Raw genomic sequence first — 23,578 nt, 5'->3', positions numbered from 1 at the left:
AAACAAACACTTAAATATAATGAACTAAAGCATACACAGATGTCAAATATTCTGTTTCGGGCAGTTCTGCTGTGCTTTCTTCAAAACCTGAAATTAAGTTAATTAAATGAATTGTTCTTACCCAAATCATTATTTCAGCAGCTTTTCAGTGTTTATTAGAGAGCTTCCATAGGCTGCTTCCACAAGTGTCCCAAAAAAAAAGTAATATATTGACAGACTCTCAGCCCTGAACATTGCACAACGAGCTGAAGGGCAAGCAGGAAGTTGCCTGTTTGCAGCATCCCATCAGAAGCATGTCAATACTCTTAACATCTCAACTGTTACCGGATCAGCATTGTCCTTAACTCATTTTTAATACTTGCCAGAAACACTGGGGGAATTAAAAGCCTGTTTTAAGTCCAAAATGCAACTTACGATTCAAAAACAGACCCCTAGTACATTTTATGACTGCTGCCCTTTGTAAAAGAGCTACTTAATGTTCTGTTTTCTTAAATCTTCCATAAAAACATCACGATCCCTTCATAAGCAAAAGGTGACTTTTCATCCCTGCCACCCTTCCAAGCTGCAGGCCAGCAGGAAAACAGGCCCTATTTTTTAGCATGAAGATAACGAAGGAAAGCCATTTTCTGTCTTCTGTCAGATATGCACATAAGAAGAAATCAGCAGAAGAGCTGAGTAGTAATTTCATAAGAAAAACCCATCACAACTTGCAATTCCCTCCTTTCCCTTGATTAGCATTTCCTTTATAAACACAAAATGCAGTTCATGCCATTGAGTTTGTGCCAATGTATGATTTTACAGAAAAGCCATATGAGAAACCTAGTGGTTCAATACAATTTAAATGACTGAAAAAGACAAATAATGACAGTTATTTCAGATGAGATTGCTATGAAGTAGGAACTAAGCACACCAACATCTGAAAAAAGAACTTTCACTAAACAGAACTTATTCATTAGATCAGACCACCTGATAATGTCTTTTCAAGTTGATTTTCCTGAAATAAAGTTAAACCAGTCTTTATTTAATTCACAAATGCATTTGGAGACACATCACCTCACTTAAAAGAAAAGAGTCTACTTGGAAAAAAAAAAAATAAAAATCTATGTACCATTCTCATCTGTGAATCCAGCTCTTGTTTAGAAAGTTTTATTGGGATTTTGGCCTGCAAAGCAAACAGCCACAAAATGACCACAAACAGAATAAATATCTTCAAGCTGTTACAAAAATATACTTTGTTTTATTTTACAAAATCATTTTGTCCTACTGTTTTTAAACCACTTGTAGAAGTTTTCTTCAGCAAGATTTATGCAGACTCAAGCATATAAAAATCAAACCATTGAGTCTTCTGCACTACGGCACACAAAAAGAACAACTGTCTGGTTACAATTCCCTTCCTATCAAGGCTGCCACAAGGTTTAGCTCATGACTTGCAAACTTCTTGACATCACAGGCTATAAAACAGTACAGGGAATTATCAACAACAAAAATAATTACCACAATTTTTAATAATACAGAGCCATCAGAGCACCATTATGACATTTAGATACTCTTAGCATTCAGAGCAACCACTTGTATTACAGGGAGCTCATGTTTTTCCATATATTACCATAACTTATTTTTTTGAAGACAATACAGAGGAAACCTTGTCAAGATATTAGCAAGACAGTCCTTATGAGAAAGACATATTATAGTGTAAGGCATCCCCGTCCATAGCAAGGGAGGAGGTGGTGGTTGAAACTAGATGATCTTCAGGCTCTTTCCAACCCTAACCATTCTATGATTTTCCAGAGGCCAAAAAATAACATTCAGAGGTAGTTATTGAACATTTCTGATTTTAATCTTTGAAAAACTGCACAGCATTTCTGCAAGTGATGAAATGCAATGTGTTTCTACTTGAGATTAAATGAGGTTTTATACACTACTTTAACTATTTTGTCTACTACAGCAAAGTGATTCAGCTGAAACACATACTATTGCAGCAGAGAAGCTCAAGGTTATACCATTTCAACTTAATGCATTTCAGTTTCCAAAACAGACTGAAACAATGCATCTTCATCAGAAAATATTTTCCTGACAGGAGTAATATGCCTTAGATAAATATTTAATTTATTTGAAGAATTTATCTATCAAGTTGATCCAGCTTTATGCATCTAGCTCCTCTAGCTGTATCAATTATGCTGATTCCCTGTTTTAGCATAGCCTGTAGAGGAAGAGACTGGAAGTTTTGTTGAAATCAGATCTGGCTGTGCCACATTTCAAAATATTTGTAAAAATACTCTCATGAATAAAAACTTTCAGCACTGCTTTGAGGGACGGATGTCAGGAAATCAGATTCATAAAGCATGAACAACCCGTTACAACAAAAAGATCAAATGATAGGAGTAAATATCATGGCAACTGAAATCAATGACAAATTCTGCATTAAATGGAGCAGAGCTGCGATTTTATTCTGTTTCCAGGAAACACAAATGCATTACATCAGTTGAGATGCACTTCCCATCATGATGACTCGATCACAGAGCCCTTTGGTAAATTACACTTGAGAAGGAAGAAGCTACTAAAAACATCATTGACCTCTTCCCCAGAAGCTATGTATCTCTGCCTTCTGCATAAAACATTTAAAATTTTAGGAATCCAAAGAAATTAGAGACCTCAATGCTACCAGAACTAATAAAGATGCAAGAACAACAACAAAAATCTACAGATCTTTAGAAGGTCAAAAGAAAAAAGACATGCAATTACCTTACTGGCTTTCCTGCTACAAAATTTGCTCCTACAAATACACTTTGACTTTATGACTAATTGCAATCAAATCTGACCAAACCATATATGCATCAGATGAGTTCATGAAAACCAGCAACTAAGAAAACCAGAGAGACATGAATGAGTTGCACTGAAACAGAACATAAGTTCCATCCACTTTGGGAGACAGCAGAGGTTCAGCAGCAGCACAAATACTAGGCAGAAACAAAGGGGTGGAGGAAGCAAAGAGAGAAAAAAAAAAACAGCAGGAACATCCAGTCTTCAGATCCAATGCTCACCAAACTGCTGGTGTTTAGAGTTTATTGGTTTTTCTTTTAATTTGAATTGCTCTGTCACAGATGCAGGTTGAGCAGATTTCCAGTGTTTCAGCAGAAAGACCATACAAGCGAAGTAGCTGAAAATATGAAGACATATAAAATAGGAGAGCAGCACTTTGGGTGGTACCCAAATTATACATTGCTCAAAAAAAAAAAAAAAAAAAAACAAACAAAAAAAAAGCATTATGGCAGTTAGATGACAGTATTTGCATTACAGTGTTTTACCAAATAATTCATAAATACATAGTTGTTCTGTTTGGTTTGGTTTTGTTTTTTTCAGAACAGCATTATTACTGAACAAGTGTGGAATAGAAATAAACTGCTAAAAGTTAAGTAAGTAAATCCCAAGCCTGAATTTATAAAGTTCACTGATCTGCGCATCAGCTGATCCGTTGATAAAATTGAAGGACTAGGCTGCCAGATGTTGACAGGCAAACAATATAAAAGACATCAGTAAGTAAAGGACCACATATAACCTCCAGCAGTACAAGACAGCAAGTTATCATTATCCATGCTTCTGCATGGAAATGATAGTGTGCATGCTGAATACAGGGATGTATCAGTAACCATTATTTAGACTGAAGATACATTCCTTTACAGTCACTGTATGATTTTAAACATGCTTACCTATTTACCCTTGTTTTCACCCTTTACTGATAGTCCTCCCAAAACCCAATACTTATTTTGAAGCTCAAGAGCTCTGACAGTTTCACAAAGATTTCCCAACTGATGCCAAGATGGGGGTTTGAGTTATGAAAAGATATAAAAAAAAAAAAAAAACCACTACTGAATTGCAGTTCTGCTTCAGTGCAGCTTAATACTTTACTCTTTTAAGCATCAGCACCAACTGCAGCACAATTAACCATGGCCAAAGTATACCAGTAAATACACAGAAGGAAGAAACTATGCTCTGAAACAGGTGAAGTAAAACAGCTACAAATTCTTATGCTCAAGATCAATAAATGAGGCAGAAAATGGTAAGTGCCCAGAAAACTATGAACTGCAAATACAGTCTAAAAGCATCTGAAGGGTATCTTCCCTTCTGTCTTCTCTTTCATCTTTTTTTCTCCCCCAGTCTTATTCACACTCGTGAGGTAAACTTCTCATCCTTATTGTTCTTACCATTTGTCAATGAATATAACTGTATCTGCTAAACCAACAATTCTCTCAGCGAAAAGTCGCAGCAACATAGTTAAGTCTAATCAAAACTAATCATTACCTTACTTCATGGTTTTAATACAAGTACATTTAAACTGTTTTCACTGATGGCCTGGAAGATAACACTGCACCATTATGTTTTTCATGCAAGCTCCGAGATCTCCAGTGTCTGGAAGCTGTTTACGGAAAAAGATAAACACAACATATTAAGTCACAAGAAGCTGTAGCAACATTCTCCTTCGACTATTAAAGCAATGTTGTCTGGCAACGTGATCTCCAGATTAAAATTCAGGTTGTGAAGTCTAATCATCTAATTTGAAACGATTTTCCCAATTGCTTGGAAAGATGGCAGAGGTGTCTGCGTTGTCTAAGTTTTACACAACATCCTGGTTCAGAAAACCTCCAGGTTGGGGGGGGGGGGGGGGGGAAGGTAAGGGTGATCATAGAATCATAGAATAGTTAGGGTTGGAAAGGACCTTAAGATCATCTAGTTCCAACACCCCTGCCATGGGCAGGGACACCTCACTAAACCATGCCACCCAAGGCTTTGTCCAGCCCGGCCCTGAACACTGCCAGGGATGGAGCATTCACAACCTCCTTGGGCAACCCATTCCAGTGCCTCACCATCCTCACAGGAAAGAATTTCCTCCTTATATCCAATCTAAACTTCCCCTGTTTAACTTTGAACCCGTTACCCCTTGTCCTATCACTACATGATGAGTGTAGAGTCACTGTCACTTCTAATGAAGAGTCACTGTCCAGCATCCCTATAGGCCCCCTTTAGATACTGGAAGGCTTCTATGAGGTCTCCACGCAGCCTTCTCTTCTCCAGGCTCAACAGCCCCAACTTCCTCAGCCTGTCTTCATACGGGAGGTGCTCCAGTCCCCTGATCATCCTTGTGGCCCTCCTCTGGACTTGTTCCAACAGTTCCATGTCCTTTTTATGTTGAGGACACCAGAACTGCACACAATTCTCCAGGTGAGGCCTCACAAGAGCAGAGTAAAGGGGCAGGATCACCTCCTTCGACCTGCTGGTCACACTCCTTTTGATGCAGCCCAGGATATGGTTGGCTTTCTGGGCTGCGAGCACACACTGCCAGCTCATGCTGAGTTTCTCATGGACCAACACCCCCAAGTCCTTCTCCACAGGGCTGCTCTGAATCTCTTCTCTGCCCAGCCTGTAGCTGTGCCTGGGATTGCTCCAACCCAGGTGTAGGACCTTGCACTTGGCATGGTTAAACTTCATGAGGCTGGCATCAGCCCACCTCACAAGTGTGTCGAGGTCCCTCTGGATGGCATTCCTTCCCTCCAGTGTATCAACCGAACCACACAGCTTGGCGTTATCGCCAAACTTGCTGAGGGCGCACTCAATCCCACTGTCCATGTCAGCGACGAAGATGTTGAACAAGACCGGTCCCAACACCGATCCCTGAGGGACACCATTCATTACTGGTCTCCAGCTGGACATTGAGCCATTGACCACAACTCTTTGTGTGCGGCCATCCAGCCACTTCTTTATCCGCCAAGTGATCCATCCATCAAATTGATGTCTCCAATTTAGAGACAAGGATGTCATGCAGGACAGTGTCGAATGCTTTACACAAGTTCAGGTAGATGACATCAACTGCTCTACCCCATCCATCAGTTCTGTAGCCCCATCATAGAAGGCCACCAAATTGGTCAGGCAGGATTTCCCCTTAGTGAAGCCATGCTGGCTGTCACCAAGGATCTTGTTTTTCATGTGCCTTCACATGCCTTCCAGGAGAATCTGCTCCAAGATTTTGCCAGGCACAGAGGTGAGACTGACTGGTCTGTAATTCCCCGGGTCATCCATTTTCCCCTTCTTGAAAATGGGGGTTATATTTCCCTTTTTCCAGTCGTTGGGAACTTCACCTGACTGCCATGATTTCTCAAACATGATGGCCAGTGGCTTAGCAACTTCATTTGCCAGCTCCTTCAGGACCCACGGATGGATTTCATCAGGTCCCATGGACTTGTGTACATTCAGGTTCTTATGACGGTCTCGAACCAGATCCTCTCCTACAGTGGGCCTAGGGTCATCATTCTCACAGTCCCTGCATCTGCCTTCCAAGACTTGGGTAGTTTGGTCAGAGCCTTTACCAGTGAAGACTGAGGCAAAGAAGTCATTCAGAACCTCAGCCTTCTCCAAATCCTGTGTAGCCAGTTCTCCTGAGAGCTTCATGAGGGGGCCTACGTTCTCCCTAGTCTGTCTTTTATTCACTACTTACCTATAGAATATCTTTATTTCCAGTTATTGACATACACATACCTACTGACTATTCCTGTGCTTCTGTCTAATCCCTTTTGCAATCTTCAGTAATCTGCAATTGACAAGGGCCTATTACTGCCTCATATTACAAGAAAATTATTTTATGCCCACAGAACTTCTATGGAAACACTACCTGTAGAAAAACCCGTAAGTCAGTTAGCAAATCCACACTCTCTGCAAGTTCTTCACTATAGAATCAGAAGGATTCAGGGTTTGCTAAGTTAAAAAAGAAGATGCCGAGTAACACTTCCTATCATCAACATCATGCACATTCTGGGCTGGCTGAAGTACTGGGCAAGCAAAGCAAAAGGCAGGTGGGTAAAAAAACAACACTAAACAAACAAACAAAAAAAAAACCAAAACAAATAAAAAAATAAAAGCCACTGAGCATGCAAGTAGAGACCTTCAAAAAGCTGACTTCCAAGATGGCCAAATTTACATTAGATAAATCATGCTATTTATCCATCTCTGAAAGGAAAACAAATAACATGTCCACATTACATAACATGTTTTAAACATGCACTTCCTACTCATTTTCACAAGTTTATGAACTCTTTCAGGCATGTATCTTCCTCCTTTTTAATTCTAATTGGTCTAATTGAGAACAGCTCCTCAATCTAGATCACCATGAGGCCATACAAATGTGCCTACACAAGAAGTACAGGAAACAGCAGCCTTAAGGAGGAAGAACTAGGCCATTTCTTTAAACAGGAGGGATAGTTTATGTGAACTTCAAGTGACCATGAAACTATGGCATAACTGCACCAAGCAGAGCCAAGCTGATCTAACACAACATGCTGATGAAAAGATTTATCCTCTCATCAACTCCCAGCAGCATGCTGATGTGGCTTGGTTTCCCATCAGCACTGGTGATTCTTTGACTCCACAGTGAACTTATTATAGAATCATAGAATGGTTTGGGTTGGAAGGGACCTTTTAAGGTGAAGCTTTAGCTCGCCCAGTTTCAATCTACCTGCCATGGACAGGGACACCTTCCACTAGACCAGGTTCCTCAAAGCCCCATCCAACCTGGCCTTGAACACTGCCAGGAACTGGCCATTCACAACTTCTCTGGACAACCTGTGCCAGTGCCTCACCACCTTCATTGTTTCCTAATGTATAATCTAAATCTCTATTCTTTCACTCAAAAACATCTAGGAAAGGGTTTTGACCACCCTTTGTCACAGCATCATTGGTAAAGAAAAGTGTGAGGACACTAAGCCAGTAGCTGTAACTATGTCCTCATTACTCCCAACAGCCTCCTACAACCTGCTTCTAGAGGTTACCAGCACACAAGTAGGACCTACAGCCACCTTTGTAGTCCTTCATCAATCACAGCAGGCTACAGCTCAATATACTGGCATACCTTCATTCTGCATGCATCACAGGTTAGGAAGACAGACAATGGGTCTAAGCCTTTCTTCTGCTACTTCTGCTGAGCTGGTAGTGACTTCAAGCAGAGAAGCATAGGTTAGGTATCTCAACTGCCACTAGTAGGCCTGCCAGAGCTCATCTCTGAGAGGTCTAAAAACCTACCAAAATCATATTAAAGACAATATAAAAGTATTTATGCAGACTTTCAGATCAGTTTGACATGACAAAGTGAAGTTCAGCACAGCACACTTCTATAGTTAAACAGAGCTTAAGTATTAGTAATTTATGTTTTACCAAAACAATTTCAATATTGCTCAATGTAACTGCAATTTGTATTAAGAGACAGAGAAGGGGCATGCTTTCTACATGTAGCCAAGTTTATGCTTTAAAAAAATGTTAGAAAAAACAGGAACAAGGTGGATAAATTATTAAATTACAAGTAAAGATAAAAAAAAATTAAAAAAGGCATACACACAAGGTCGAACAATAAAACTTTCAGGGTGACCTAGTCAAACAGTAGCAGTGGTAGGTGACATGGCCAGCTGGCATAATAAAGAGATTATCAAATAGCAGTTGGCTGATTGGTGAAGATAACATGATAACATTAAGCTACAAAAGGTGAAGAAATAAACTAAAACATTAGCTATAAGAACATTCATAAAGTCCATAAGATTCACCAAGCCCAAGCTGTTTCTACAAAGAGGAAAAAAAACATAGTTAAACAGAAAGCAAGCGTTTGTGATATTAAAAAGAAAAAATAACCCTCACATTTAAACAAAATGTAATCTTATACTTCAGTGAAATCTTATATTTCAGTGAAAAGATTTCAAAATTTGATCATTTGCTGGGAGATATTTACATATCAAGTCTTTCATCTACACCAGAAGAAACATCTCAGAGTTTACAAATAGCTTTCCCTATAAGGATAAACATTTTCTTCTGCTGTAATCACATTCCTTTGAGCAATAAAAATGTTAAACTTCTCTTACCATTCCAATCTTCTTTTTCTGTTTCTGATTTCTGCCCTTCAATACTACTGCCATAGATGGATAAGCTTCTATTATTTTTCATTAACATATATAATATCACCACACACACTTGCTTCATGCTTGTCAACACGCAAACTTTGTGTCTTCTCATTCCCCTATGAATATTCAATTATGCATTTTAGCCACAGCTTTTAAGAAGCCTTCCAAAACAGCAAGCTGAGGAAACAAAGACAGACAAGCTAAATAACCATATGAGTCAGGCAGCAAGCCTCCAGCAATTGTCCTTTATTCACTGTATCCATCTTTCACTCAGGACTTTGCAGAACTTGTGGTTTATTTGCTAGGAGAACCTGGTCTGGAGAAACAACATCTGCCTAGCACCACGAACAGTATAAAGATGCCTCTGCTGGTCCATATGGTTACGTCTCTACACAAGTAAATAAAACAGCCCAAAGCCTGTTCTTTACTGTTGCCACAAAGAAAAGGGGCATGACAGTGCTTGTGTTCACAAAGCTAAACTCTTCTCCTTACATAAGGTCAGAAGAGACAAGTACAATTCCCACTGCCTTTTGGGAAGAGTTCCCCTTTGCTTTCTCCCAACACACATGCAGGCAGTTAGGCATCTGTCTAAACTGGACCAAGAAGCACACTGAAAATTAAGCAGAATGGGCAGGGCTGGAGCTCAAGCACACGTCCTCTCTGTGCTTAGTTCAAAAGTATAAGAACTGCATATAGCTCCAAATAAAGTCCAAAAAAGGTTTGAAAGAAAGGCAATCTACATGCACATTCCTACCCACAGCCTATGAAAGTTCTTGCAACATGCCAGATGATCCTGTTCTCTCTACCACCACAAAAGCTAAGACAGAATTTGTAAAGGGATTGCACTGTTCTATAAACATAGACAACTGCAGGTCATCTGTTCAACGCACGTCTCAAAAGGCACCTCTAATCCCAAGACCCTCCTGCATTCATAATCATGAACTGAAGGTCACAGAACTACATTTAGGACTCAAAATTCATGAAAAAAGCAGCTTCTTGAGGGTAGTTGTTTCAGGAGTCTTTACTGGTGATAATAACTGAAGTCTGAAGAAACAGAAACAGTGAGACACATCCACACAAAAGTGATTTGCTCACAAGCATGAGGCACAGGAGCCTGGCATGATGAAACCCGAGCATACTGGCTAAGGCAGTGCCTGTTTTGAGAACAGATGAGTTCAGTTTCCTGTTACATCAAACAGTAACTTTCAGTCCTACGTTTGCTTTTAAAAAAGCAAGGGAAAAAAATCTCTGCTGACATCACACTTAGGGCTGGGCAGACAGTGGCAGATTAGGAAATACAATGAATCACTGCAAATACAGAACACAGAGTTTGCAAACTGCCATGCAAAATATCGTCTTACCAAAAAAAAAAAAAAAAAATAGATAATACAGCTGAAGTGAACTACACCAGAAGAGTAACGGTACTGCAATGCCTTCATATGACCAAAGAAGCTGGGGAAAATATGAACACTGTAGAAAGGATAGGGTAAGACACAGGCCCACCACAGCAAAAAACAAAATCAACATAATTTACCAGTCAAGAAGGAAGTATCAGCTAAAATAAGCTGATGACTGAACAAGGAGCAAGTAATATTAAGCCAAAGATCCAGATACAACTGGAAGAAAAAGAAAGCCATGCAACGAAAGCACAGCCGACAAAGCAATGCTCCAAGAGAGAATTTGCTCTGAAGAAGTTGCCAAAGTATCTGTATATGCATGAAAGAAAAACCAAAATATAAACACACACACAAAAAAAAATAATGGTGTAAGTAAAAGAATGAGTTATTATAAACTTAACTGCTATGTGTTACGGGAAAACAAAAATCATTAGTGAAATACCTTTTTTTTTTTTACAAATAAGTCAAAGACCATTAGAAAAGAGGATAGCAGCTTTATCAGTTTGGAAGTAAATAAAATAAGACATTAGAGAAGAAAAAAAAAAGGGGAAATAAAAGTTAGGCATTGAGGAAAACTACAAAAGAATAAATGGGATGCACACTTAGCCACTATAGTTCAGGCAAAGCATTTTATTCTCTGAATTAGCAGAACACCCCAATGTTGTAGAAATGCAACTAAATCCAGGGTAAAGAAAGGGGCATCTTTCCTGTCAGTTAGGGAATTTCACAGCTAAAGTAAAGTAAACAGTATTATTAAGGTGAACACGGTAATGCTTGTAGCAGCTAGAAACATCTGATGTCAGAAGGATTAGAGATGCAAGGTTTCTGTACAAGTTGTTAGAACTTTGGACACAAAAGTTTTCTTTCCTTTAGGAGCTATTTGTAGCTTGACATTAGGGGATTTCTTTTTGATGCAAGTGGAAGGGTAAGAGGAAAGAAGAATGTTGGAATTACTAACAGTTGAATAAACTTTGTTACGAGAAATACAGCTCAGCTCCACAGAAGTTGGTTGGTAACGCAGAAATAAGGAATCAGATCAGTAAGTGCTAATGAAAGCACTAAATCTTCACAGTTTTCCAGAAGGAAGGTGGATTAACTGGCCTCAGATGCTAACAATCTCTTCCTTGGGTACCAGTATCAAAGGAGGCAAGATTACTACTGCTTCTGTGTTGAGGGGGGTTCATTATTATTTTAATTAGAAACTGCTGAAATGAGAATGAGTTCTCTAAGGCAGTAAACAACATCCAAAAGCCTTCCCTTTTGGTATTCTTGAGCCAGAACCACTTTGGAAAGCCTTCAATTGATACAGGGACTGCAATTCTAGTCCTATTGACCCATAAGATTTGGCATCTCTTAATTAGGTCATATTTTATTCCTAAACTCACTCACCCAGACTAAAACTTGTTATCAGTGTATTTTTCAAAAGAATATGAAATTTGGAATCGCAGTATTTTTCTTCTTAATGCCACCTACAAAAAGGTGCTAAAGAGTGGGGAATTCAGAAAGCTTCCTGTGGCAATAAATTGCTGGGAAGAAGATATATAAAAAGAACTCCAAAATAAATGAGTTCCTTGTAAATATGTAAATTATACACTTTTTGAACTAATTCATACTCTTGCCAAGTTCGGGTTGTTTTTTGTTGTTTTTCTTGTTTACCCTAACAATATAATTAGCATACTTCCAAGTGAAATAAAGGATTCTCAGTGTGCGCTCGAAGTAAAGATTAATTCATCAATTTACCACAGAAATTTAGAACTTGTTAACCAGAGTGTCCTTCTCTCCTGCAAAAACAAGCACATCATGAGTATTTTAGAACGTTCATTTGTTAATAAAGTTATAATTGTCAGTCTGTTACCTGCCTTTTGAACTGTCTCATTTGAGTGTACAACACATCAATACGTTGTCTGGCATAGCAGAAGCCAAAGTCTAACAAACATCAGCCAGGCTGGTTCCTCCCACACTAATTATGACAGCTTGGCAAGAAGCGATAATGAAACCACAGAAATACACCGCTTTTTCATAAGCTTTTAAAAAGGGGACAATGGGGGGTGGAGGGGAAACCCACCTCCCAAGATGAAAATCCTGTTCCCTCACCTTGAAACAAATTAGAAAGAAAAACCAGCATCATTTAATAGAAGAGGTAAAAGCTGAGGTTTAATTCAACACAGTTGCCACGTTCAAGCACGTCAGCTTGTCACATCCCACAAGAGAGGCTGAGTGAGCTGTGACATCCTTCAAATGGCAAAAGAATGAAGTACTGCAAGGAGCTGTCGATCAGTAGGTGGCACTCTTCAAGCTCTGACAGTGGGAAGCCAAGAACCAGCGCAAATGAGGACACATTACATAGCAAAGTCTTGATCGTTAGCAGAAATATCAACAGGAAATATTGATCAATTTTAACCATAACTGACACCCATGGGAAATGCAATGGCTTCATTTCAGTAACATATACAGCAGTCCATGTACATAATCTCTTAAATTCACAAGAATTATAATTTTAGAGTGTTACAAAAACTTTGGATTAACACTACTGTATACTAGTGTACTAAAACCAGTATTTTAAGAAATTATCCATTACATCTGCAGAATACTTTGAGTGCAACCTTGTAGCTAATTATGCAGATTATGTTGGTTTTTTTAGCATAGCAAGCCATAGCACAATTACTTAGGTATTGCCACAGCTGTTCTTCAAAGCTGGGCAATAAATTTGTTGGAATAAGTGAAACAGATAACTGAATCTTTTGAAACAATATATGAATTGTTATTTCTATTACATTTACTTGTGACAGTGTGGCCAATGCACCAAAAGATTCAGTTGTTTTCAGAGTTCAAATCAATACAAGGTATAACAAAAATCAAAACACGGCTCCACAATGCAGGTGTCACATTTTCCATTCATGCAAACAGTGCTTCTTTATTTAACAATTACAGGCTTTTAAAGATATTAAATACAGACTAAAATCCATACGCATTGCTGCTCATTTAATAAAAAAGTAAAGGAACAGCAGATTTAGTGGCAAGCGTTCGAGTACAGGTACTTGTAAACAAAATAGCCAGCAGAGGGAGCATAAAAACAAAGAAAATAAAACCCCCAAAGAGCTCTTTTTCCTTTTATATATTTTTCATGATCTTAGCTTTCTTTTAGAATAGAATCATAGTGCCAAAAGTGCAAAAACTAGAATATTGTAAAAACCACTGAATTTTAAAGTATTAAACATAATGACTTGAAACTAAATACTTTTTTAAGTAGCATTAAAAAAAAATTAGCTCATATTAGTCTCACCAAACACACAAAGTTAGCATCAATCAACAAGCTGCATGAGCTATATCCAACTTATAAATCCACACATGCAGAGACTCTCATTCTTATTTTCCAAATAAAAAACTGAGTTCCTGATTTGAGTACACTGAATGTTAGATACAAACTATTTGTGTTAGAATACAGCACAAAGTATTAAAAGTGAACAAAAGGCACTGTTCTACTGATCTGCACAACAGAAGATTTAAAAGCATGTAAGCCAATTATACGCCCTAGATCCGTAGTGGGAATGAACATTTACAGGTCTGTTTCAAAATCAAGTCACTGCATTATGCATATGCTGAAACAAAAACCCTCATACTTTTAGGTTTTCATCATGTCCGACCAACAAGCATTGCTTAAACATGAGCAAAAGGAAGGAGAACACAGAGTGACTGGAGCCACCAAACTTGTGTTAGAATCTTAAATGGGCTGCCACTCTCCTCACACAAGTGATAAAGAGAAACCATCTCCCAACTCACTTACACTATCCCACCGTGCATAATCACACCTTCCAGAGTCCATTTTACACGAGGAGCAAGCTTACTGAGTTAACAGTGAAGGCATCACCTCCCCTCTCAAGGCCTATGAGCGCTAGGTACCCCCAAGCCATCAGGCAGACATGGACAGCTGAGCTGAGAAGTCAAAGGGACAGAGGATTAGTTATTTCAAATTTAAACTGCATGCTTTATAGGCAACCATTTGTAGAAATACCGACTTGGGCAAGCAAGTCCTTTTTCACTTGTGCCCAAAGTTTCCATCCCCTTTCCATACCATTCCCTGCTGTCTGCCCTCTGTATCAGTTCATTATCCCCATAAATAGAATGACAGTGCTTCAGACCAGGATGCATGGTGTTCCTATACATTAATGCAAAAATGTGATATTATAAAACATCAGTCTTGATGGGAGCCACTGAATGACATCACTCATGATGATAACTATACACTGCATTAGTGACAATTTTGCTTTCAATTAAAGTGGAGCCAGAATCCCTGGGTGAAAACCAGAAACAACTGTTTTCTACATCAGCATCTACATTTTAAGGATGATTTAACTGTAAAACCAAAACCCTGTCCACCTTTACACATGGGACTCATTGGTGAAGATCAGTATTTGGATGACAAAACCGTGATTACAAGTAATGAATACACAGACCAGGAAAGAGAGTCAAGCCAAGATTAATTTTCCCATTAGCACAGGTAACAGAAACATTTTTAACTTCAGTTAAACTTTAATTGCTATTTTTTTCCACAACACTACAGATCTTACTACATCTAGTCTTTCTTAAGAGTACTACTCAATCAGGAAGTCTTAGCATCTGGCACATGAAGGTGCAGGATAAACTTGCAGCATCACAAAATAATAAAAAAAAAAAAAAAAGCAGATAAAAGGTAACTGTATAAAATATCAATATACTGATAATACTCTGCTAAGCAGAAATCCCCACATACTGTAAAATACTCATACTTGTGAGCAGACTCACAGGACACAGACAAAATATGCTACCTATGTGGAGCTTGAGAGACCTCGAATGTAGAAGGAACACGGGATTCACCCCTGAAGGCAAGCCATTTCACAGAAACCTGGAATCCCTGGCAGCTTGCAGTATCCTAAATACAGTAGAACACCACTGGAGAACTGACCTGGGATGTTAGATACTATAAGTTCCTCACAACACTACGTTACACACAAGATTACAGATTGTAGACAGCTAAGAAAAACACCACACCACCTCATGTAGTTCATGTAAGTTTCTTCAGTCTAGTCCAGGGCTTTATTACGAATCTTAAAAACAAAAATAGATATGGCACAAACTGAGTATTACAGAACCCAAAATTTTAATAATATCAAGAACCTTCTGACAAAATCCTGACTGGAGAGCATGCAAATCAAAAGAACTCAGAGGAAAAAGAATACATCTCTAGCAATCTTATTGTTTTCCAGTTTTAAGGGTATGTTCAGTCACTTTTAAATCTCCCTTCCAAGAGAGCTCATTTCAATTCTCTTCCCTACAGAACTCTTTGGTTTCCCTATGAAAACATTTAGACTTGTTGTCTTTAAAGTCAGACAGTGTATATGCATATATACGTATGATTTAGAACCTAAAATACAATTCAGAAAACAAAAGCTATGAGATGCAGCACATTATCTTCATTATTAGACATGATCTCATCCCCTACAGAACAATAATAGCCTTCTGGCTGCACTGTATCTAGGACTGTGCACAGTACTCCAAACAGTTGGACAAGTGCTCTTTGGAGTAGCTGCACTGGAATGGCACAGTGTCTTGTTTGACTTCCCTCCACTCCTTTTTTCAGCCTGGTTTCCTAAGGAAATCAGACTTCGGCAATCACTCAGGGAAGGAGAGAAGTGTGTGCGTATGCATATACACACGCATGTGAATGTCTGTCTGACTTCACTAATACCTTTTGAGCCTACTGGCCAGTTTCAATCACATTCAAAAGAGGAGTAGAGATATCAGACATGTAAGTTCTTGAAAGTTTCATGAGAGCATTCTGCAGAGCACAGAAAAGTGACTTCACAGAGAGACAGGCTGCGTGTCTTCTTAGACATCACTAAATTCACAACGGAAAGACTCGTTCTGCTCCTTCTCTGTCTGCAGGAAAATCTTCAGTCAGAGGTCATAATCACTCAAAGATGACCAGGTCTCTGGTGTTCAAGTGTTCATAAAATAGCTGAAGTTGCATTCGCCACTGCTTTTAAAATGGTGGTTTGTATAGAGCTGAGGTTTTCTGTGTCATCTTTTTCTTGGTCTAGCACAGGAGTGAACTGCCCTACATCACACACGTTCCCTGGCTTACTCCCTTGCTCCAGAGACGACTTATTTTGAAACATCAGAGTTGCACCACACATGACAGCATGCTACCCCTCTCAAACATAGAGAAAATAAAAACTGTAAGAGCTTAGGATTTCCTTCAGGCCTCAAAACTAAACAAGTGTGTGGCTCTGTAACATAATCGACTATTGAATAAAGTTTCAAAAAGACAATGCAGCAAATATATAGTAATATTTATTCACCCCATCAGAGAACGGAACAAGTACTGCCACACTTGCAGGCAATTGTGCTAAAGATAGCTGTAAGGCAAAAAGACAAATAATGAGGTTTCAGCTGGTATCTCCATAGTTCCTCTCATATCCCCCCAAAATACATACATGCGTACACTATGTACTAGTCACCTGTATCCAAAAAGCCACCTAATAAAAGTATGCTAACAGATTTGCATGCAAGTTTAGGGAGACTAAAGCACAGAACTATGATTTAAGAAATTGTCACAAAGGAAAAAAAAAAACGCGGCTGACTGAAATCACCCTCATCATCATATACTAAACAAGGGGAAAAAATAAACCAGAGTTTATGATTAGAAAAAAAAAAAAAAAAAAAAAAAGAAAAGGTATTTTAGCCCTGTTGCACCTCGTCTTGGCCATTTATCAACCCCAGCACACTGCCCGGCGGGCCGCTGGAGCTGAGGAAGGGCTGGCGGGAGGGCACGGGCAGCCCGACCCGGGGAGGTTTCAGCCCCAAACCCCGGCGGCGCCCACCCGTCTATCAGTGAGACGACACGGAGAGGGAAGGCTGCAGCGGCAGGCTCGGGGCGAGACACCCGAGGGGGCGCCGGGCCGCGTCCGTATGAACAGGGAGTTTCTGCCCATGCGAAACCCTCCACCACCACCCCCAACCCAGCTTAATAGCTCGGGACGGCCAGCTGACCCCGCTACCTCCGGGCTCCCCGCTCCAGCGCGGGGAGGGCACCCGCCGAGCCCCGCAGCGAGAGGCCGAGGAGCCGCTCTCGCCCAGCTCCCGCCTCCAGATACGGGCGAGCGCGACCCTCCGCCCGGTTTCGGTGGGAGCCGGCGAGGATTGAGCCGGCAGCGGAAGCTGCTCGCTGCGGAGCGCCCTTCGCGGAGCGCCTTTGCGCCCCCGGTATGCCGTTCTCCCGTCACTATCACCGTTACAGCACCGGCCCCCAGCGAGAAGCACGTTTCCTCTCCGGCTCCTTGCCCGCCTCGCAACGAGCCACGGCCGGGAAAGGCGGCACCCAGTACCACAGCCGGATTAGAAACATGGAATTTGCACGCGTGCGGCAGATCTGACAGGGGATGCAGGAAGAAGAGATACATTCCACCCTTTTTCGGTCCTCCGCCGCCGCTTTTCTGTCAGTTGCCGATACCATAATGCTTCCTTATTGCTACTCAAGTAAGTAGGGGGGAAGTCTCCATTTCTGTACGTCTCATTCCTGAGCAGATTAAGCATGCAGCAGGTAAAAAGCTGGCACACACATAGGTAGAGTTGTCCGACCGCGAAACGATGCCGAAACCCACGAGGCGTTAGCAGCCAGCTCCCACAAAGAGCACTCGGTTACACTGAGCATCCCCTTTGTCCGTGCATCCTCAGCACACACCCGGTGGCTCCTCCATGCGTCCACGCACCCCCCACGTATACGGCCCCTTTGTGTCTGCGTCTCCCCCTCACTCACAAAGAAACGCTCTTTCCTCCAGGCATGCACCCCGCCTCGGACACAGCCCTTCGCCTCCCCCCGAGACACAAGCGACCCGCCGCCGGGCACAGCGCCACGGTACCTACTTGTGTTCAAGAAACAGTCCGTAAACCTCCTAAAGCAGCTTGTAGAATTAGATCCATCTTCCATGTCTGGCCCTAGGAGCAGGGGAGATGAGAAGGAGAAGAAGGCGCCTCTCTGCCGCTGCTGCCGCCTAGGAGTCCTGCTCCCGCCGGGGCCGTCACCGCCTCGGATCCCGTCGCCGCGGGCTGCTGCTGCTGCAGCACCGAGGGAATTGTAGGACCACGGGCGAGAGGCGGCTGGAGAGAGGAGGAGCCGAGAGTGGTGCTGCCGGGGGCCGCCGGCTGCGGAACTGAGCAGCAAGCCCTGGATGGAGGAAGAACAGAAGAGTCTCCTCCTGCCGCTGCCGCCTGGATGGGCGATCAAGTGAGCTGCTGCTGCTGCTCCGCCAACATCTCTTCCTCCTCCTCCTCCTGCCGCTCTCGTTGCCTCTCCTCCTCCTTCCCTCCCTTGGAGACTTGTGAGGTTAAAGGAAGACAAGGAGGGGAAATGAGGAGGCGGCGGCAAGAAGTAAAAGGAAAATGGAGAAGCGGAGGAAAAGGAGGGGACTGGAGCGAGGAAAGGAGCCGCTGCCGCTCTGGGGACGATGCTGGCGTTGGCGGCGGAGGAGGCTGTCCCTGCAGCGCTGCTTCTGCTGCTGCTGGTGGTTGTTAGGAGGAGAAAGAGGGAGCTGCAGGCAGCCGAGCCGCCTCCAGGAGTGGGGGGAGGAGGAGACCCGCCGGTGCCCCCACCTCCGCCGCTCTGTCCATGGGAGTGGAGCGGGCGGCTGCCGGAGCCGGGCTTTTCCCCGGGTGCGGCAGCCAGGGGGGCCGAGGGGCGGGATATGATCCGCTTCTCCGGGTTGGACATGCTTCCGCTCTTCCCTCCCTTTCGTGGTAGTTTAAGGCAGGACGCCTAGGAGAGATACCGGAGTAAAGCGAAAGGGAAAGCCGAAGAAAGACGGAGCCAAACAAAACCAACGGCGGTTCGGTCTTCAGATCCCTCCAGCGACCCGCGGGCAGTATTTCCTCCGCGTCCCGTCTCCCCGCACGCACGGAATGCTCACATTTCCGTTCCCCCTTTAGGCCGGAGGGGACAGGGCGCTACTGACCGCCAAGCGGTTCCGATCCCCTTTTAAAGTCTGCTTTTCCTCATGCTCCCACCTCTCATTCAAAGCAAGAAACCGGCAACGATCTGTATTTTCTTCGAGCGGGGCAAAATACTGCCCCGAATGTCCGTGCTTGCCTGCAAAGAGGCAGATGAAACCACCGCAGTGCCGCTTCCAGCCGCGGCCCGGCCGCCAGAGAACGCCCACTGGCGGAGCCAACGCTTCCCGGCTGCCGCCCTTCCTCCCTTTCCTTACCGGAGCGCACAAGGGAGCGATAGCACCGCAGCTACCTAAAGGGACCGCAGAGAGACACGCGAGTAAAAAGATCCTCCATATGCGAACTCGTTATTTTAAACAGATATTTCCATCTACCGAGATCAAAAAGCAGGCGCCCTGCGGCGCCTGGGATGAAAGTGCCAGCGTGCCGCCCCTCCGTTTCTGTGGGGCATCAAATCCCCATTCCCATGCGGAGATGCACAGTTCCTCCTCGCTGCCCCAGATCACACGTGTTTGCTCCACACACGCCCCTCCAGCCACTCCCCCTTACCCCCTTGGCACACCTGCAGCTACACACCGCTCAACCCCAGCCCACCAAGGCGTCCAGTTCCTCGAGGGGCTACCTCAGGCGCTGGCCTCTGGTGCGCCGTGGCTCCAGGGCCGCCACCGGCCTTGCTCCACAGGCACAGGCGGTGCCGTTCGCCAACGAAGCCCGTCAAGCCGGCACTCCGGCGCCCTGGCGGGGTCTCCCGGAGGTCGGGGTCCCTTTCCGCAGCCCTCGGGCGGCAGCGCTCCCCTTGAAGGCTCGTCCTGCCACCTCCACCGGCCCTTCCGCCGCCTCCTCGCCACCCCGCCCCGCCAGCCTGGCCGCAGCCCGCCCGTCCCGGCGGCACGGCGCCTAGGTGGGCAGCGCTACAGCGGCCCTCAGCGGGACAGCCTCCGGGGAAAAGCCCGGCCGAGGGAAGCCCAAGGCCGGGCCCGGAGCGGAGCGGGGCCGATGGCTGAGCTAGAAGCCCCCGCCCCACGTATTTCGTTTTCGCCCCGAACTCGCTTTGCCCTGGGTGCCAGCCGTTGCCGAGAGGCAGGCGGAGAGAGGTCCAAGCCCGCAGGAGCTTACCTCCGACAGCGGAGAAGGGGCCGAGCATCACCGACCACCGGCGGGGCGCACTTCAGCCCGGCCAGGCACTGCCTTCGGGCCGGGCGGCTGCCGGCCTATGGGGAGGCGTTGTCCCGCGCCGCCTGTCAGCGTAACGGCACCGCAGGATAGCGGTCAGCGCGTCCCTGCCCGCCCCTCCTGACACTCGCCCCCCTCACCTCATCCGCAGCGAGGATCGTTCGTGCCCCAGGCAGCCCGTACGGCCCGAGCAGCCCCTGAGGCGGTGGCGCTCACCAAGGCGGGGTTCTGCCGGCCCTGCCCTCATCTCCCCTCGCCCGGCGGGCAGCGGCAGGGCCTTAGGGCTGCCCCTTCTCCTCAGAGGGGGCACTGGGCTCAGAGCCTCCGCCCGGCCGCCAGGCTGACAGCTGCCTCAGCGCACCGACCGCCAGCGCGAGGAACCTGCCAACCTGCCCGTGCTCAGCGGTGGGGCCGGTACACGCTGAATTACACCCGTCTCGGCAGGACGTCCCGACCGGGGCTTCCTCCTCTCATGTACCTGGTCGGGGCGGAGGGAACCGCGCTCCTCAGGTAGACGGCCGGTTCCCCGGCGCTGCCGTCCGCCAGAGGGGGGAGAAACGGCAACTGCGGCGGTCCTCGCCCGGCTGGGGCTGCCCTCCCAGAGACACTGGGAGCCGGCACCGCGGGAGCTGTTGCGGATACTCGCGGAGAAGATGCTTCTTTGCCTGCTGGCAGCAGGGTCCCCGAAACGCGGGAGGTGCTGTTTTCCTCCTCTGCTTTCTGGGAGATCAAACCGCTGAGTCGTCCGTTGCCGCTGCAGGTGCTGCGTTAGCGGCTCTGTGGTGCTAGGTGCCCGTGGGAATCCTCACCAAACTACCGCGATCTTCCTATTCCAGTGCCAAATTAGGCTCTTTCGAATTTCGACTCCTGCCTTGAAAACAATACAAACCTACGCTTTTGGTTTGTATCTAAAATCGTTCGAGGGTTTTATAGAAATCATTTCAGGGCTTCTTTTAACGCTAGAATACACACTAACTCCTGTCAAAGTTAGAGCCTTTGCCTACTACTTCGTCTGGAATGCTGCAAAATAAGATGCTCCTCTGAAAATAATAGTGCTTTCAAATTCAAGCGCATTTTCAGCCAGTTGAATGTTTCGTAACAGTTAGAAACAATCCACAGAGTTCGCAAAAGGTTTTATGTGCCGAAACAGATTAAAGATTCTCAGCAAACAAACTGAAAACTTACAAAACAAACAAAAAACCTCCGAGCGGGCTTTCATCTGAGTGGTTCTTAACGTCTGTCGTCCTAAAAATCCTGAACTAAAACACAGAAAACTACATCTGCTTCTGTGATCCATTTTCTGTTGGTATATTTGACTTTATCAAAACCTTCTAATTTATATGTCTGTTTATGTGAGATGCTTTTATTTCCTGAAGTCTCACCGTTACTTACTTCACACACAGAGCTTTTCTCTCACAATTGCCGCAGGATAACTGGAGATCCAGCAAACGCTTAAATTCTCTTCGAGAAAGTTTAGCTCACGGAAACAGAACGTTAGTGAATTATGTTTTGTTGTTGCAGCCTGTTTGTTCTGCAATTAACAACTTCCCATTAGAAAATCTCTTACACTAAAATGTTTACATTGAAAGAGATAATCAGACTGAAATGACTGACAAAAAGCGAGAGCTATTCATCTGAAAAAAAATTAAAGTTCCTCCTGTAGACAGATTAGTCCCAAATTGTTCTGTCAATATCAAATCAGTGAAACTTTACACCGTCAATTTATAATTGTAGAAATCTTGTTTGACTATGCTAATCTACGATAAATGTCTCAATTGCTGTTCATTCAAACTACAGTTGTTCAAATATTACTGCCTGAAACAGTGTATCTATGTATTTATACAAGGAATATGAATTGAGCATGTATAAATATGTATGTGTATATACAACAAACCAGGCAAAACACATTTTGATTTGTAAGAAATAATCAGATAGTTTAGACAAGCAGCTTTCAGGTTAAGGGTTAGTTTAAAACTGTTCATTTGATTATTTTTCATTACCCACTGCCAATTCATACCTGATTGGTCACCTGCTTCTTGGCTGGACAAATAAAAGCAATTACAGAAGAAAAGTTAGATGACAGTGAAAATTAGTTTTCAAGCTCTGTACATATATGTTTGTAAAATACATGGAATTGCAGCCAAGTCAGATACGCTTGGTGGCCATTTCAGTACCTGAGGTTAAATTAGTGATGAATCACATCTGCTTTCTCCCCAGTATATCTCAATTTGGTTTTTCATTGCTCAGTCAGCATCACAGTTTCCATGCCACAGAGCAATGATGTCACTGATGCCACAGTGGTACTAATCATGCACCCAAGTCATTTACTGGAAAAGCCTTACCCACTCCAATAGGAATTATGTGTGCGACACAGGTTTGCTTCAGCATCCCAAAAATGATTTTTAAACTTCTGAAACACAAAGAAATTGAAACTAGAGTACTTTGATGCATCCACTTGCAGCAGGTGCAGGGGTTCTGACATGAATGCATTGTGTTGGTGCAATGATGACCAAAAGTCTTTGGTTGTATTTGCATGGGTAAATGGGATTTCACAAGAGTTCAGGAGCCACACTGCCCATGAAGCCAGCAGGAGGTCCAAGAGGAATTGGCCTGGTTTGAAAGCAGCAAGTAAGCCTGTTTGGCAGCGATTTGGCAATATTAATCGAAATTCTTGAAGGAAAACATTGTGGGGAAAAAGTAAAATCAAGTTAAAACAACAGGTGTTTGGTATTAAGTACAGCTTAAAACCAAACACCTGTTCTTTCCCCATTTTGTCTGCTGCATTTTAAGAGTGACAGTGACTCATCTTTTATGTGGTCCCTCACTTTTTGCCTGGTAAATCCTCTTACACAACTCATCTTTATATCCTAAGAGTCCTCTCTATAATGTATCATCAACACCCTAGAAAAAGAAAAAAAAAGAGGATTAAGACAGATTATGGGAAAAGGGAGGTTAGAAAAACATAGGATGACGGCAGTAGAGGAGCTGATGGAACCAACCACCTGAATGTGGGTAAGGCAGGAGCAGCCATGATGAAATACAGAGAAAGCAACCTACTGCAGAGGTGGGGTGGGGAAAGCAAAAGGATTACATGCA

At 43.5% G+C, this 23,578-nt stretch overlaps 1 protein-coding gene across 4 annotated transcripts in view; it reads right to left on the bottom strand.

Annotated features, from left to right (window-relative positions):
* Positions 1-23,578, bottom strand: part of PDE10A (phosphodiesterase 10A) — a 369,917-nt gene that overhangs the window by 164,827 nt on the left and 181,512 nt on the right. Inside the window, exon 1 of one of the 4 annotated variants that reach the window (XM_062641797.1) lies at positions 18,230-19,819. The exons of 2 other annotated variants lie outside the window; for them this stretch is intronic. In XM_062641797.1, coding sequence (XP_062497781.1) covers positions 18,230-19,073 — 844 coding nt within the window. In that variant the 5' untranslated portion in view covers positions 19,074-19,819. Of the gene's footprint in view, positions 1-18,229; positions 19,820-23,578 lie in introns of those variants that run through there. One more of the 4 variants, XM_062641796.1, reaches the window with a different exon arrangement.

Source organism: Pezoporus occidentalis, unplaced genomic scaffold (assembly GCF_034315485.1).
Source record: "Pezoporus occidentalis ecotype Australia unplaced genomic scaffold, CSIRO_AGI_Poc_V1 ctg7, whole genome shotgun sequence".
Taxonomy (NCBI): domain Eukaryota; kingdom Metazoa; phylum Chordata; class Aves; order Psittaciformes; family Psittacidae; genus Pezoporus; species Pezoporus occidentalis.
Note: the sequence above shows the minus strand (reverse complement) of the source record. Positions and strands in the feature narration are given on the sequence as shown.